Source organism: Trametes versicolor (assembly GCF_000271585.1).
Source record: "Trametes versicolor FP-101664 SS1 unplaced genomic scaffold TRAVEscaffold_1, whole genome shotgun sequence".
Classification (NCBI taxonomy): Eukaryota; Fungi; Basidiomycota; class Agaricomycetes; order Polyporales; family Polyporaceae; genus Trametes; species Trametes versicolor.
In genome coordinates this window covers 4,572,484-4,585,749 of record NW_007360321.1, presented here as the reverse complement: position 1 = coordinate 4,585,749, position 13,266 = coordinate 4,572,484, and the positions used below count along the sequence as shown (strand labels likewise).

The following is a 13,266-nucleotide window of genomic DNA, read 5'->3' as shown; positions in this document are numbered from 1 at the left end:
TTCAGAGCAGTTTTCACGGTGCGGCATGTGGAGAGCTCACGCTGGAGACTTGGCGCGGCGCCATCGGCCAGTGGACCATTCGACAAAACCTCCAGTAATTCGGACGTATAAAATCGAAGGCATCGAGGGCGGTGGTGCTTCACCTCGACCACCAGTGCCGTTCATCCCTTCAACGCGATGCTGTTCTTCGTCGACACCCTGTTTGTTCTTGCCGTCGCCGTTGCGAGCTCCTCCGCGCGCAATTTGCCGAACTTGCTCCACGGTCAGGCCTTTTCGCTTTACGAGGCTCGTGACGACGTTTGACAGAACGATTGTACATAGTCCGTCAAGACTCAAACGGCGCCCTAGGGAGCCCAGTGTGCACCGACGCCAGGGCCATCTCGAACTCCACCATCACTTCGGGGCCCAACACGGTCGCGCTCACCAAGTTCGCCTGTGCGCCCATCGTGCGCGCGAACGATGCCCTACTACCCGCCATCGACGGTCCTGATCCCCTCGCAGTGACCACCACAACGCGAACGCGGACGGTCGTCAGAACGTCGACCACGATCCTGACCTCCACCCGCACGGCCACGGCGACAGCGACCCGCACCCCAACCACGACCGCGACGGCCACCGAAACCGCGACCGAAACCGACACCGCAACAGTGACCGCTGTTTCAATCACGACTGCAACCGCGACTGCGACCGAGACCGATGTGGAGACGGACACTGCGACTGAGACTGCGACGGAGATCTTTACGAGCGCAACGACACTCATACAGAGCGTGACCGCCACCGCGACCGAGACGGACACGGCGGTCGTTGCGAGCGCGACGACGGTCGTGCAGAGCTTCACGGAGACGGACACCGCGACAGAAACGGACGTTGAGACGAGCGCGACGACGCTATTCGAGAGCGTCACGAACACCGCGACGGTGACTGCGACGGTGACCGCGGCTGCGCCTACACCGACGCTCGCCAACGTCTGCGCCGAGACTTGTAAGTCCCGTCATGTACACTCGGAATGATCGTGTCCTTACTGAGCTTCCGAAGGCACCACAGCGTGCGGCCAGCCTGGAGGTATCATAAACCTACCGCCGTCTACCGAAGACTGCGCGCGACTCGTCGACACCCTCAACACAGCGCTCACAACGCCCGGGTCGAGCCCGTTCATCGACGTCGCCCCAGACCAGATGTTCTCCGCGACGCACGGGACGTGCAAGTTCTCGTTCTGGAACTTCTCCCCCACGACGCTCGAGACGTGCGTCCTCTCGGTGGTACGTGATCTCCTAGGATCTGTGTCCACTGCGTTGAGAGATGCGAACTGAGTTTATCTGCAGATACGGTCTGCGTCCGCTGCGGTGAGCGGCTGCCTCGAGGGTGCGCAGCCGGCTGCGGTGTCGGAGGGCCTCTGCCTCGCGAACGATGGGCTTTGGGAAGTCACGTATGTGCAATCGTGTACTGTTCTGCCATCTGTCTATGTGCTAACTGATCGATATTCACAGCGTCACCCGTGCCTGAAAACGTACCATGTGGACGACCGTCGTAGAAGGAGACACTGCCAGCGCTGAGCACCTGCGTGTGCGAAGCTACCGCGCGGCGCAGCGCCTTCTTCAGGTCCTCCCGGGCCGATGTACATACAGACATCTAGCTCGCGTTCAGCGGCGTAGTCTGTACATCACTTGGATAGTGTATGACCGCAATGTGCTTTGAAGTGAAACCGGTGTTCCTTAGAACAAACCTTAGACATGGCAATGGTGTGGCTCTCCGAGTCCCTGCAGCTGCGGACCCTGATGCTTCTAGGGAAGAGCGCGACTGAGGCTTTGACCGTGTGTCGATGTGCCGACTGATCTGAAAAAAATGCAATATCCTGCGCGCGGATGAGTATGGTAGAAGAGGAGATTGCCACCGCTGTGCATCTGCCTGTGCGAAGCCACTGGCACCTCGCCGCGCAGCGTCTTCCTCAGGTCCTTCCGGGCCGATGTATGTACATACACGAATCCGCCTCGCACTCAGCGGTGTAGTCTGTGCATCACTTGAATGTTGCTTGGCCCCCGCGCAGTGCTTCGGAGTGGAACGGGTGTCCCTTGGAGCGAACCATAAGTATGAGATGTCCATTTGTTTCCATTACGACTACCTACGCAGGCCGATTACATACGATAGTTACGCTAGTTTAGTGCCTAACATAGGGCTAGGCCCTGACGGGCAATAAACGGGAGTTAAAGAAAGAAAAGAAAAGTATGAGATGTTGACTTTCCTGACCCTCCCCCCTGAGACTCAACAAGCTTTGCTGCAGACCATGGAGAACGGCACTGAATCGTTGACAGATTGGCGACTTGGACATGGCGTGATGGACTGCTGAGTTTGACTTTGGACATGAATATTCGTACTGTGCTTCGAGATGCATAGTTTGACAAGTTAAGAATAGTTAGCAGAGCCCCCTACCATACACACGCTCGAGCCGACACGAACGTCCCCTCTCCATACTAAAACCAATCGTTCCAGTATCTCCAGTATCGACAAGCGTGACCGATGCACTCAAGCCCTAGATCCAGCGTCCAGCGTCCTATCAACACTGTCCACTCAAACGTTGCTCGAACCCGAGAAACCCGTTCGGCTCGGGCTGCCAGGCGGGCTCCCCACACTCGTGCTCATCATCGTGTCCCTCCGGTACGTCATCTTCGAGTCCCTCGGATATCCGCGGGGCGAAGCCAGCCCACTCTCGCTCGCCTCCTCGTACGTCGGCGGCGCGGCGCCCGAATGCGCATCATGCACGCCCGCCGCGTCCAGCAGCGGGTGGTGCGCCCCAGCGGGCGGGCTCCCGGGGAGGTACCCGGGGAAGGAGGGCGTGTGCGGCTCGGCGCCGAGCGTGTACGGCTCGACGGTGGACGCAACCTTGTGCTCCTCCTCGAGCTCGGCCGCGCGCGCGAAGAACGTGTTGTCCTGGCGGCGACGGATGAGGAAGAACGCGAGCAGGCCGAGCGCGACGACGCCCGCAACGCCGCCGACGGTCCCGCCGACGATCGCGCCGATGTCACGGGATTTGGTGGACGCGGCGCGCGGCGCGAACCCGACGATGGACTGGCCGTCCTTCGGAATGTTGAAGATGCTGTGCGGAAGGGGGATGTGAGTATGTGGAGCGGAAGGCGTAGGTAGGAGCTGCGGGCGGGACATACATGTAGATCTGCTGCATGAAGTTCTGCCCGAGGATGTATTGCGTCACCGAAGAGTCGGTGAAACCCTCGATGAGACTGATGCACTGCCCGTCGCCCTGGTCAACGACCAAGATGGACTGGTCAACTGTGAAGCCTTGTCCGTTGACGAGGACGGTGAAGGAAATCTGCGTGTTGCATGGCACGGTCCACGAGTTCGTCTGGCCCGGAATGGTCGACAGCTGCGTCTGCTGCGAGCCGGAAATGGCGTCATCTAAAATGACGGAACGCGAGGAAGGCAGTGGGTCAATGACGAAGCGCACAGCATCACTGCCCGAGATGACTTACGGATAAGCCGCGCCTGTTGCATAGGCATGTAGATGCCCGGGTAGAAGGGGTCCACGTTCACGAGTATTGGATCTTGCACGCCTACGGCGTTGCTCCCAATCTTGGAAGTCCAGCCATCGAGTTGGATTGTCAGGTCCGGCTGCGTGTTGTTCGCAAGGTAGCCGCTTGTGACGGTATTCTGCGCAACACTCCACTGCACCTGGTCTGCTTGGTACGCGGACTGGTCGGGCTGGAGCCAGTGCACCGTCCCGACGTTGGTATCCGCAAGGGACGACTGACTAGGGTTGATTTTCAGCGAAGAACCGTTGCCCGGGATGACCGGAGAGGGCTTGAGGTCGAGGCCGAAGGTGAAGTTCGAAGCTTCGGGATTGCGGATGTAATATTGCCCGTAAAGGCCGTCGTCGAACCCCGCTGAGAAGCCCGCAGCAGTGGTCGGCTTCCTCAGGGTTCCGAGCCCGAGAAGCCCGGATATGCTCTGGTCGAACGGGGAGCCCTGAGTCTGCGTGTCCATAAGCACCACTGATGGTGCGTCAGTGCATGCAAGCTAAGGAAAAGAAGTAGGGCGTCACTGACCTGTTTGATTGGGGTACGGCCAAGTGGATCCGTTCGAAATGTAGATCGTGCAGTCCTCCTTCATAAGCGAACCATTGAAGCTACCAGCACCGAGAGACATGGCGGACTGTCCGTTCAGAGACTTTGCGGTGGACGACAGGCCGATATCATATCTGCGCGTGTAAGTAGAGTGCTCCAATATGACAACTGAGTGAGCAGAACATACAGAGGCGTATCGCTGCACTCGGTGCATTGCTTGCTAGCAACCGCAGTGTAGCCCAGACTGGTTGTGAACGTGAAGTTGAAGTTCTGGACGTTCCCGGAGGACTAGGGAGACAATCAGTCAACAAACCATGTGTGGCAGGAGATGGGTACTCACCATGCCCACGCCCATCATGGGCCGCCCCCCAGGACTCAGCAGGAGGGGAATGTTCAGCCTCTCGGGCGGGACGAAGGCTCCCAGTACGGCGGACGCGCATAACGAAAGCAGGAGGGGGATCTTCGAGGAGAGCATTATGCAGATCTAAATTCGAAAGCGAGAAGCGTTGGACCTGCCACCCAGCGTCAGCGCGTAGCTCTGGGAGGAGAACGTATAGAGAGCTTACAAGTCGTAATTGGACCCCCTACAGATCCAGAAAAGCGGGGAGAAGGAGGTAGAAGGAGGGCACCAAGCGTCCGGGGAGGAGCTGGTCGTGGAAAGAGAAGGAGGAGGGAGTCGGGGCAGGTGGCATGGCGTGTTGGGATATAAGACGCCGTTAGTAACTGAACGCAATCACCCGAGTCCCCATCCACGACGCGCCCGCCACCCGCCCGCACTGCACGCCCTGATCGCGAGGACCCCGCGATTCTCACGTCAGATCTGAGATCCCTCCTTTCTCCGCCTCCTCGCGGGCAGTCTCGTGGACTGGCGCGATAACACATCTGTCTTCCGGTAGGGTCTGTTGCAAAAGATCGCACCTATGATGCTGCTGTCCCCATATATCATCCTAAAAGCCGGCGTTGTTGCGGTCGAAATACGACCTGGCTGTGCCCGATGCCCGAGCGCCAACAAGGAAAGGAGAGCGCCCACAAGGGCACGCGCGATCATAAACAAGGCGCTCCGGGGACCCCGGGTAGTCCAGGCGTCTAAGTTAGAGACCGGGACTGCAGCTCTTCCGCACCGCCGCCATCGTAATGTCTCAGTCCTGAGTCTTGTCGCTCAATAGCATGCTCTGCGATGGCATATCTGCGGAGTGCTGAGCTCTGTGGTTGCACAGCGAGCGCCGTTTCCCATTTCTGCGGAGGAGGCGTTCGTGACAAGAGCCAAATGCTACTGGAGCGCAGCGCACGAAAGGGGACCGCTTGAGGCAATTTGTCCGGAGATGAAACGAGCAATAGAGAAAGGAGGCGTCGCGCCGCTGATTTTTGAGCGCGGGCGCCCCTCAATCGCACCATCACGTCCCCGAGGGTCTAGAGCCCACCGCCGGATGCACGAGGGGTACGTACGCGTCTTCGAACGGCACGAGTAGAGTCGGCTAGCAGAATAGAGTTGGCAGGACGCGAGACGATGACTGATAGCAGCTATGTGGGAAACGAGGGAAGTTGGCGCAAGCTCAGAAGTTCAAAGGAGGGGGAAGCAAACTTGTCTATTCGAAGGCGGGGCGTCGTCGTTTTATACATGTTCGAGCACTAGTACTCGGAGACCGATGATCCAAATCGAGACGGAATATGGACGATATGGGATAGGGACCGAATAGGGCTCCCTTCCTTCTACGCCGCAAATCGATCGCGAAGGCTTCGCTCAGCGACGAGGGCTGTCCGATGCACCACCTGTTGACGTGCGCTCGCTGCCCAGGCCCACAGCTCAGCAGCGGGTGGTCACATCACGTTTCTTCGCCGCCAACTGCCCTCTGAGCCTCGTCGTTTTGTAGATTTGGAAGGTCTGCTATCACGTATCAGTAGAGGGAGCACGTCGCAAGTCGAGGCGGGGGAGAGATATGGTACTGAGGGGTAGTATCGAGCGACGCAGACTGGAGGGGGAGTGATATGTGAAACACGACGAGTGACAGAGAACCGAGAAAGAGACAGAACGGATCGATGGGGGACGCGTCTGTGACGATGAGCGGAAGGTCTCCGAGGAAGGCGGAGGGGGGGCGTATGACAGGGAACCGTGAAGAAGGTCGTGAAGCGTGGCGTTGCGGCCCAGACGACTCCCCGACGTCGATCCCGGGCGTCCTTGGTCGGCGCATCGGCATCGAGCTTGACGTGATCGCGCGCTCTACCCTGCTCTACCGTGTGGAGCGGTGATGGCCTCGTAGTCGCGCGTCGTTGACGCGTCAGCTTGGAGCTGTCGGCAACGCTCCCCTATAGTAGACCACACCCCGGACGTACTTGCCTGATTACACACAGCGCAAACTAGAACCGTCAAATGGTCCGGATCAAAAAGCAAGATTTTATGGCCCACCATGTAAGGCACCTAAGGTTGTCAGGGGTTCTGGTAAGGGGCTGCGGATGCGCGCACTTGTCCCTGTCCGAATGGGGAACGTTCCTATTGGAGCTGAGGCTGTCGGTGGTGAGACGGCGTGGCTGGGCATGGGCGCGGGTCTATTCTGTGCGGGGATATATAAACCAGGCAGTCATGACGTGGTCAGATACGAAGCGGCGGCAAGAAAGAAGATGCGCAAGTACAACTCGCCTGGGCGGAAGTGCGCGCTTTGGGAACGCCTCGGAGTGGGTCCATGTAGGTCCATCGCAGAAGCGTTGTGGCGGAATCCAGGCCGAACTAGAATTACCCCGGTCGTGGGCTGAGCTATGTCTTAGCAGCGGATATGATATGACAACGCCGGCATGAAATGGTACCTTCTTATCCGGAGATCTCGGCAAAACCGTGAAAAGGGTATGCAATACCGGGCCCCACGGACGGACTTGGATGATACTGCGCATACGAACTCGGTCAGCACAACCTCCTTGCCGGTGGAGTACGCATACACTCACGAGTTATGCAGTGCACTCAAGCCGAAAACGTGTGTTCAAGACAGTGCGGCACCGAGGTACAACCGGAAGACGAGTTTTGGGGGACAGCATCCAAAGGTCCCGAAGGGCTGACGTACGAGAGGGACTGCATTCCAAACCGTCCCTGTGCCGGCCATTCATCGCAGTCTTCCGGTATAGAGCGAAGCGAGAAGGGGAGGCCCTGCAGACGGACGGTTCCGATCTTACTGGACCCGTCGTGTATTCGCGGGACCGCGGGAGGTCGCGTGAGGCACCGGCCATTGACTGGTGGAGTATATAGCCACGAAGTCCGCGCAATACCCGCACGGCACGATCCTGTCGAGCGGCACCCTCAAGACCCTAGTGAGTGCGAGGCTCTCGCAGATGCATGAGATTCACGGCGGCGACCGGCTTACTGTTTCGAGCTTTTCGAACTTGGGTTCCTTTCGCTCTGCCTTTCTCTTCATGCCCAATGTATTGGCCTGCGCGGCTCTGCGAGACGCTGGACAAAAGGGGAACTTCCTGAGTGAGGGCGATCGTTTTAGGGTGGCGCATTGAGTACTCCTGGCAACGAGTGTGCGAATGGCGGCGAAAGGCATCTGCACCCGATCCGAGGTTTGTAGGTCCGGGCATTGCTGAAGTAAATTGTTGAAAACATTCAGCGAGCAGACCCGTTATTCGTGACCCACCTCACAAGGTATCAAACCCACGCGTACCGGACATCGTGTGCTCTCGTGTGAGCATAGCGCATCCCATAGGGCTCAAGGTATCTGTGTTCCTACCCATCCTCGCCCGATGCCAGGTTTAAATACCGCGTGGGAGACGCCGCCATAGACCCGCGCGGACGCACGAGAGCGTATCCGACCGCTGTGAATGCCGGGGACTTAAGGGGCTAAATGCCCGCCGCGGGCTTGGCGTCGTCTGCCAAACTAAACACGCGTGGGCGAGGGAAGTAGCCTAAGTGCTGGGTCCAGGCACATGAGCGGCGCCGTACGGCGGTTAGGGTGGGTGTACCGGGAGACGTTCGCAAGAATGCTGGAGGATACCGTCAGGAAGTGCAAGTTGTGGCTATAGAACACGATATATCATAATGCCCTGCCCAACGCAACGGGACGAGGTCAGCGACGGCCGAGTGAGAGGAGATGAAGGCACGGCTCACCTAAGTACTAACGGTGACCTTACGGTGGGAACCAGGTAGGAACAGTGAATATGCAGTATGCGTAAATTAGTGATGCATAGTGAGGGTGTCGCGCTTTTGTTTTCAATGTCGTGTGGTCTTCATATTCATCTACAAGTATACTTCGCTCCAGGTTCCGCCGGCAACCCCGGTTGACCGAGCGATGCTCCCCTCGGGCGGCCACTACTTGATCTTGGCAGCTTGTCCGTCATCCAGTCGTCGGCGCCGCGGTGCGAGCTCCTCCGACCCGTCGTCTCCACGCCTCCAGCCCTTTCCGCCCCACTCGTGTGCGGGAGGGAGGTACCCATGAGGGGCGTGGTACGGTACCGCAGGGGCGATGAGATGGGGCGGAACATGCGTAGGCGCGAGGTGTGTCGCGGGGTTGGTGCGCGAACGGAAGAGCATGAGGACCGAGTTGACGAAGAGCGTGAAGAACGCGAGAGAGACTACCGTGAAGATCTACACGCATGCCCATATTAGCATACAGCCCAAGCGGGACGTGCTCGGGTGAGCACTCACCAGTGCTTTCCAGCTGATTGGCTCGACGAAGGAGTTGAGCACCTCGCCGAGGACCTCGACGCTGATGCGCGCACGCCCGATCTTGGACGGGTCGCGGTGCATGCAGGTCTCCCAGGTCGCGCATTGGTGCGCCATCGCGGGCACGGCGTTCTGCGCGCAGAGGTTCGTCTTGTAGAGCATCGCGCACTGGGCGATCTCCTGCACGGCGTCCATCGAGTACTCTGCGACGCGGTGTTCGACGTCATGCTGGACCGTGAAGATGAACTGTAGGACGAGGTAGATGAAGATGGCCGCGAGCGAGGCGTTGAAGAGTACTTGGACGTAGCTGCGGGTGCGTGTGTTGGTGCGACTTGTCCCATAGCAAAATATGACTAGAGAGCGACGTACCCGAGCAGTCGATATGGCATGTCAGACTGTGGTGCGGTGGGCCCAGCGAGGTTGAGGGTGTAGTGGTTGGATGTCTTGCGTGTGACGGCGCCGTACCCATCGTCCTCCTCGCCGCTATCCTCTCCCGCGCTCTCGTCATCGTCGACCCTCGTACGCCGACGCCCAAGCTGGCTCCGATCCCTCGCGTTCCGCTTCTTGAAGACCCTCCGCAATGCACCCACTGCAAGCGACCGCTCACCGTCGCCCCCGTTTTCCTTCTCCGGAGAGGCCGGCTCTGACATGTCCACATCCTTGAGCTCCGGCTGGGGAAACGCTTTCTGCGGCGAGAAGCTAGATGGTGGTGCCCAAGCGGGCGTGTGTGGGGTTTGTGGGACGGGCTCTTTGAAGAGGAAGGGGACATTGTTGTGCTGGCTGAATGTTGGCCATGTTGGAGTGCTGGGTGTACCAGAGAATACTGGTGTCGAAGGGTTCACGTCCGTTATGGTACCTGCAGCGAACATGAGCAATGCATTAGACCCACGAAGAAGCGAAGCGCTTCTGGATGGGTGCATAGCTCGCACGACCAATCCGCGTCGGTTCAGCGAGCATACAGAAACACTCACGTTTCTTTGGTGTATGCGGGTCTTGACCCGAAGTAGCCCATACGGGCTTCGTGTTACTGCTTGGTCTCGACGTAAACTCGAAGTCCATCGGGGTCTCCGTCGACCGGTCCGGGCGTAGACGGTGTGTCATGACTGTTCGTTGCGGGCGTGACGCTGCGTATATGCAGTATGTGTCGTACAGAGGTATGCACAGGTAGATGTGTAGGCGGGAGACCACGGCTAGAGTGAACCGCGATGGAGGAGAGCGAAGGACTCGGAGAGAGCGGACGGGGAGGCGTGGCTGAACCGTAGCGCGCAAACGCGCGCATCACGTGAACGCGGCGCGTATCGGCGTCTATCTGTGTCGTGGACTTGCCCCAGCGCTGCCGACTCGCAACCCGCGAGCAGCCATTCACTCTTGCTTTCCGCTCATCTCTGGCCCAACGACTCTGGCATGTCTTTTGCTCTCAAACGTTCTTGCTTGAAGGAACTTGCAAAATCTAGGAGGCAGGAAACTCCGTCAATTACCAAGTATGCTCGCCGTCTTCATCCGGTAGCGGGACTCGGAAACTGGAACGCACTGCGTGGACATGCACATCCTGTGACTGCCAACCTGGTCCCCATTGTCATCGAACAGACGGTCTGTCATAAGGCGCTTGCAGGGGCCAACCTGAGGCTCAAACACCATGCAGGGCCGGGGAGAACGAAGCTATGATATCTTCTCGCGTCTACTTCGGGAACGAGTGATTATGCTTTACGGACCAGTGAGTGCATCGTCTCCGTCTGAAGTCGTAATTCAAACAATTGCAAGATCATGGACACCGACTCTGCACTCGTAGTTGCACAACTACTCTTCCTAGAGGCCGAGGAGACCTCCAAACCTATTCATGTCTACGTCAACTCTCCAGGAGGTAGTGTGACCGCCGGCCTTGCCATTTATGACACGGTGAGTGATCTCTGAACAACAAGCACTATAAGATATTACGACACTTGAAAGAGTGCAAGATTGCGAAGCAAATGATAGCTGCCAAAATTCCTGTGTTCCACACAAAGAGAATGGTGACAGTCATGATTTGCTTCAAGTTCGTGCACCTAGCCAAGGGTCATGATGTCTGTTAATGGGTGACTCCGTAAGCTGTTTAGATACAGGTTTAGATGACTTGGTTGCACCCAGATGTCCGCTCCGAGCGTGACAATCTGAGAATCAGCAATCCCAGTCCGCGTTCTCGGTCATGATTTAGAGAGGGGTGGTATCCCCCTCTCTAAACCTCGCTAGAGGTGCGGGTGTGTTTGAATCGTTGGCGAAGATGCTACAGCGCCCTGAAGTGGGCCTTTCCGAGCGCTTGTATGCGCTCGCCTACCAGATCGGGGGTTCATCGAGCACTTTCCGTAGCGCTTTAGAACTTCCAGCTGCCCTCGACCTGTATCAAAACCTGTGTCTATCGTGCTCGGAAGGCTGCTCTTGCTTAGCAGAGCTAAACGGCGTGGGTACCCTGATTGTACCCTGTCACACATTTCCTGTGGCCCAAACTGTATCAAATCCTTACGGGGGGTCACCCAATGTTTCCCGTGCTTGGATGCTGGACTGGCTGTGGCTGACGTCCAAAAATCAGATGCAATATGTTTCCTCACCTATTCATACCTACTGCGTCGGCCAGGCGTGTTCTATGGGGTCGCTTCTATTAGTCGCAGGTGAGAAGGGAAAGCGGCATGCACTACCAAACTCCAGCATCATGATCCATCGTACGTTCTTTACAAAATATCGACGAGAAAGAGTATCTGACCCACATACAACGCGCGATTTTTGCAGAACCGTCTGGCGGTGCTTCTGGCCAGGCGACTGACATTGCGATCCATGCGAAGGAGATTCTTCGAGTGCGGGAAGTGCTCACTGGTATATACCAAAAGCATTGTGCCCACGAAGGCGAGAGTGTGCAGGAGGGTGTTGATCGCTTCCGTACGTATCCGTTTATGGTTTGTACTAACGCCTTCTCACGAGTGGTTCGGGACAGAGAAAGCGCTAGAGCGGGATTACTTCATGACGGGTAAGTTGCGCGGCTGGTCTGTGGTGGGTTTCGCGGCTAAGCTGATACTTCATGGATTTACTAGCGCAAGAGGCATTGCAATTTGGCATAGTAGACAGAGTGCTGGAGAAGCGTCCGGCGACGGAGAACATTTAGGTACTTCGGATACTGATAATCTAAGTGCGTCCCTAGCAGGCGATACACTGTATCAAGAAGAAAGAGGCACTCGACCTCTCACTCGGCGTGAGGGGGCCGCTCACTCAATCCACGACACCGAGTATAAGTTGGTTACCGGAATTCACAGTTGCCAATATGCGCGTGTATATGCTCCGTAGATGGCATGCAGGATTCCCTATACTTGGGAAGCGGAGCCCGGACACCAAGGCGATTGGCCCGTCCCTTTTCCAGCACAGTCAGTACCCTGTCCTTCTATATCTTGGTGGCGTCAGTATGAAAGCTTTCACAGGCCCCAAACTTTCCGAACCATTGTGTACATTCAATACCACGGAAGCAGCATGGAGGATGCGCGGAAGCGCGGCCCATATCCACGGATCGTCTCTCACGCGCGCCATGGCGTCCTCGGGACCCGGACGGACGACCCGGCGGCACGCACCGCACGAACTTAGAAGTCCTCATCGTGCCCAGGTTGCGTGCCCTCGAAGAGGGAATACCCGGCTTTTGGCTACTGGGCCGTGTGCGAACGCCGGGGCATATCGGTGTGAGTAGCTCAGGCCCATGGGTGCTTCTGTGACTATTTCCGTACTTCTTCGCGGTGCGACCCACAGCCTGCCCCACGGACGCGGCCACAGGCTTGCCATCGGGGGCCTATACCTCGGCAGGACGAGCGCAGCCCACGCCACCCTTTCGGTGGCTGATCATCGCGGCCCCTATGTGCATGGCACGAAGACGCGAAGGCGCGGATGTACGTGGCGCGCAATGCTGAATGCCGTATGCGTTCTAGCTAAGCGGTCTACTGTCCCTGCAGCCCGGCGGCCTGGGACCTCGCAGACATTACGGGCTCGGTTTCAGTGTGTGTATGCGGTATTAGATGTGCCATTGCCGCATGCCACCAGGTTCCGCGCTGGAGACTGACCCCGCGCTCGCTTCGGATGCTCGCCGGTGCCATTCCGAGTGAAGGGTCGGTCATTGAGCGGCTGCGGCGTGGGGGCTAATGTGGCGCAGGTATACATTGCATGGCAACCTTGTTCACCCGAGCAGGCCTTGTTCAGTAATGTGGCAGATCGACATCGCTCGCCCCTCAGAAAGCCAAGTCGAATTCCAGGAGGATCATCGGAGTACCTTTTCAAACAACCCTTGCAGGTCATTGCTCCGCGTCTATTCTCTGAATGGTGACTTACGCGATGCTGTTTCTAGGTCGCTTGCGCAACGCAGGTCCGTGCGATCGCCACCGAACGTCGTTCGTCCTATTCTTGTGCCGCTCTAATTGGAATGTCCCTGTGATAACTCGACCGGGAAACCGAGGTGCGGCAACAGCCACTTTCTTGTGTGCAGCTTAGGTTGTCGTGCTAAGTATGTATTCATTGCCTTACATGAAGGATCAGATCGGAAGCAAG

General features: G+C 57.7%; 4 protein-coding genes across 4 annotated transcripts; 2 read left to right on the top strand and 2 right to left on the bottom strand.

The window, feature by feature from the left end:
- Positions 1-177: 177 nt before the first annotated feature.
- On the top strand, positions 178-1,503 carry TRAVEDRAFT_17014 (uncharacterized protein; the record flags this gene model as incomplete). The annotated part of the gene is made up of 5 exons (XM_008033573.1): positions 178-262; positions 322-981; positions 1,045-1,259; positions 1,323-1,426; positions 1,488-1,503. 5 exons carry the CDS (start codon positions 178-180, stop codon positions 1,501-1,503), a joined length of 1,080 nt encoding a protein of 359 aa, XP_008031764.1.
- An 845-nt stretch (positions 1,504-2,348) lies between these two features.
- TRAVEDRAFT_160111 (acid protease) lies at positions 2,349-4,782 on the bottom strand. The gene is made up of 7 exons (XM_008035156.1): positions 4,640-4,782; positions 4,414-4,585; positions 4,261-4,361; positions 4,056-4,207; positions 3,483-4,001; positions 3,159-3,408; positions 2,349-3,091 (listed from the first exon to the last, which is right to left on the bottom strand). The coding sequence occupies exons 2-7, from the start codon at positions 4,546-4,548 to the stop codon at positions 2,566-2,568; spliced, it is 1,683 nt and encodes a 560-aa protein (XP_008033347.1). The 5' UTR covers positions 4,549-4,585; positions 4,640-4,782; the 3' UTR covers positions 2,349-2,565.
- Positions 4,783-8,201: 3,419 nt separating this feature from the next.
- TRAVEDRAFT_140646 (uncharacterized protein) lies at positions 8,202-9,795 on the bottom strand. Its single transcript, XM_008035155.1, has 4 exons — positions 9,690-9,795; positions 9,088-9,574; positions 8,701-9,025; positions 8,202-8,640 (listed from the first exon to the last, which is right to left on the bottom strand). Exons 1-4 carry the CDS (start codon positions 9,775-9,777, stop codon positions 8,365-8,367), a joined length of 1,176 nt encoding a protein of 391 aa, XP_008033346.1. The 5' UTR covers positions 9,778-9,795; the 3' UTR covers positions 8,202-8,364.
- A 327-nt stretch (positions 9,796-10,122) lies between these two features.
- On the top strand, positions 10,123-11,902 carry TRAVEDRAFT_55853 (uncharacterized protein; the record flags this gene model as incomplete). Its single annotated transcript, XM_008034234.1, has 7 exons — positions 10,123-10,308; positions 10,361-10,432; positions 10,480-10,614; positions 11,282-11,411; positions 11,479-11,625; positions 11,681-11,713; positions 11,778-11,902. The coding sequence occupies 7 exons, from the start codon at positions 10,123-10,125 to the stop codon at positions 11,846-11,848; spliced, it is 774 nt and encodes a 257-aa protein (XP_008032425.1). The 3' UTR covers positions 11,849-11,902.
- Between the last annotated feature and the right edge of the window lie 1,364 nt (positions 11,903-13,266).

Bases quoted from the DNA above. Each gene is read 5' to 3' on its own strand.
- TRAVEDRAFT_160111 (XM_008035156.1), bottom strand. From the start codon at position 4,548: ATGCTCTCCTCGAAGATCCCCCTCCTGCTTTCGTTATGCGCGTCCGCC. The intron at 4,208-4,260 runs GTATGTTCTGCT...TTACACGCGCAG, and splicing joins GAGTGCAGCGATACGCCTCT to ATATGATATCGGCCTGTCGT. The intron at 3,409-3,482 runs GTAAGTCATCTC...CCGTCATTTTAG, and splicing joins GCAACAGGCGCGGCTTATCC to ATGACGCCATTTCCGGCTCG.
- TRAVEDRAFT_140646 (XM_008035155.1), bottom strand. From the start codon at position 9,777: ATGGACTTCGAGTTTACGTCGAGACCAAGCAGTAACACGAAGCCCGTA. The intron at 9,026-9,087 runs GTACGTCGCTCT...ACGCACCCGCAG, and splicing joins ATGCCATATCGACTGCTCGG to CTACGTCCAAGTACTCTTCA. The intron at 8,641-8,700 runs GTGAGTGCTCAC...GCATGCGTGTAG, and splicing joins CAATCAGCTGGAAAGCACTG to ATCTTCACGGTAGTCTCTCT.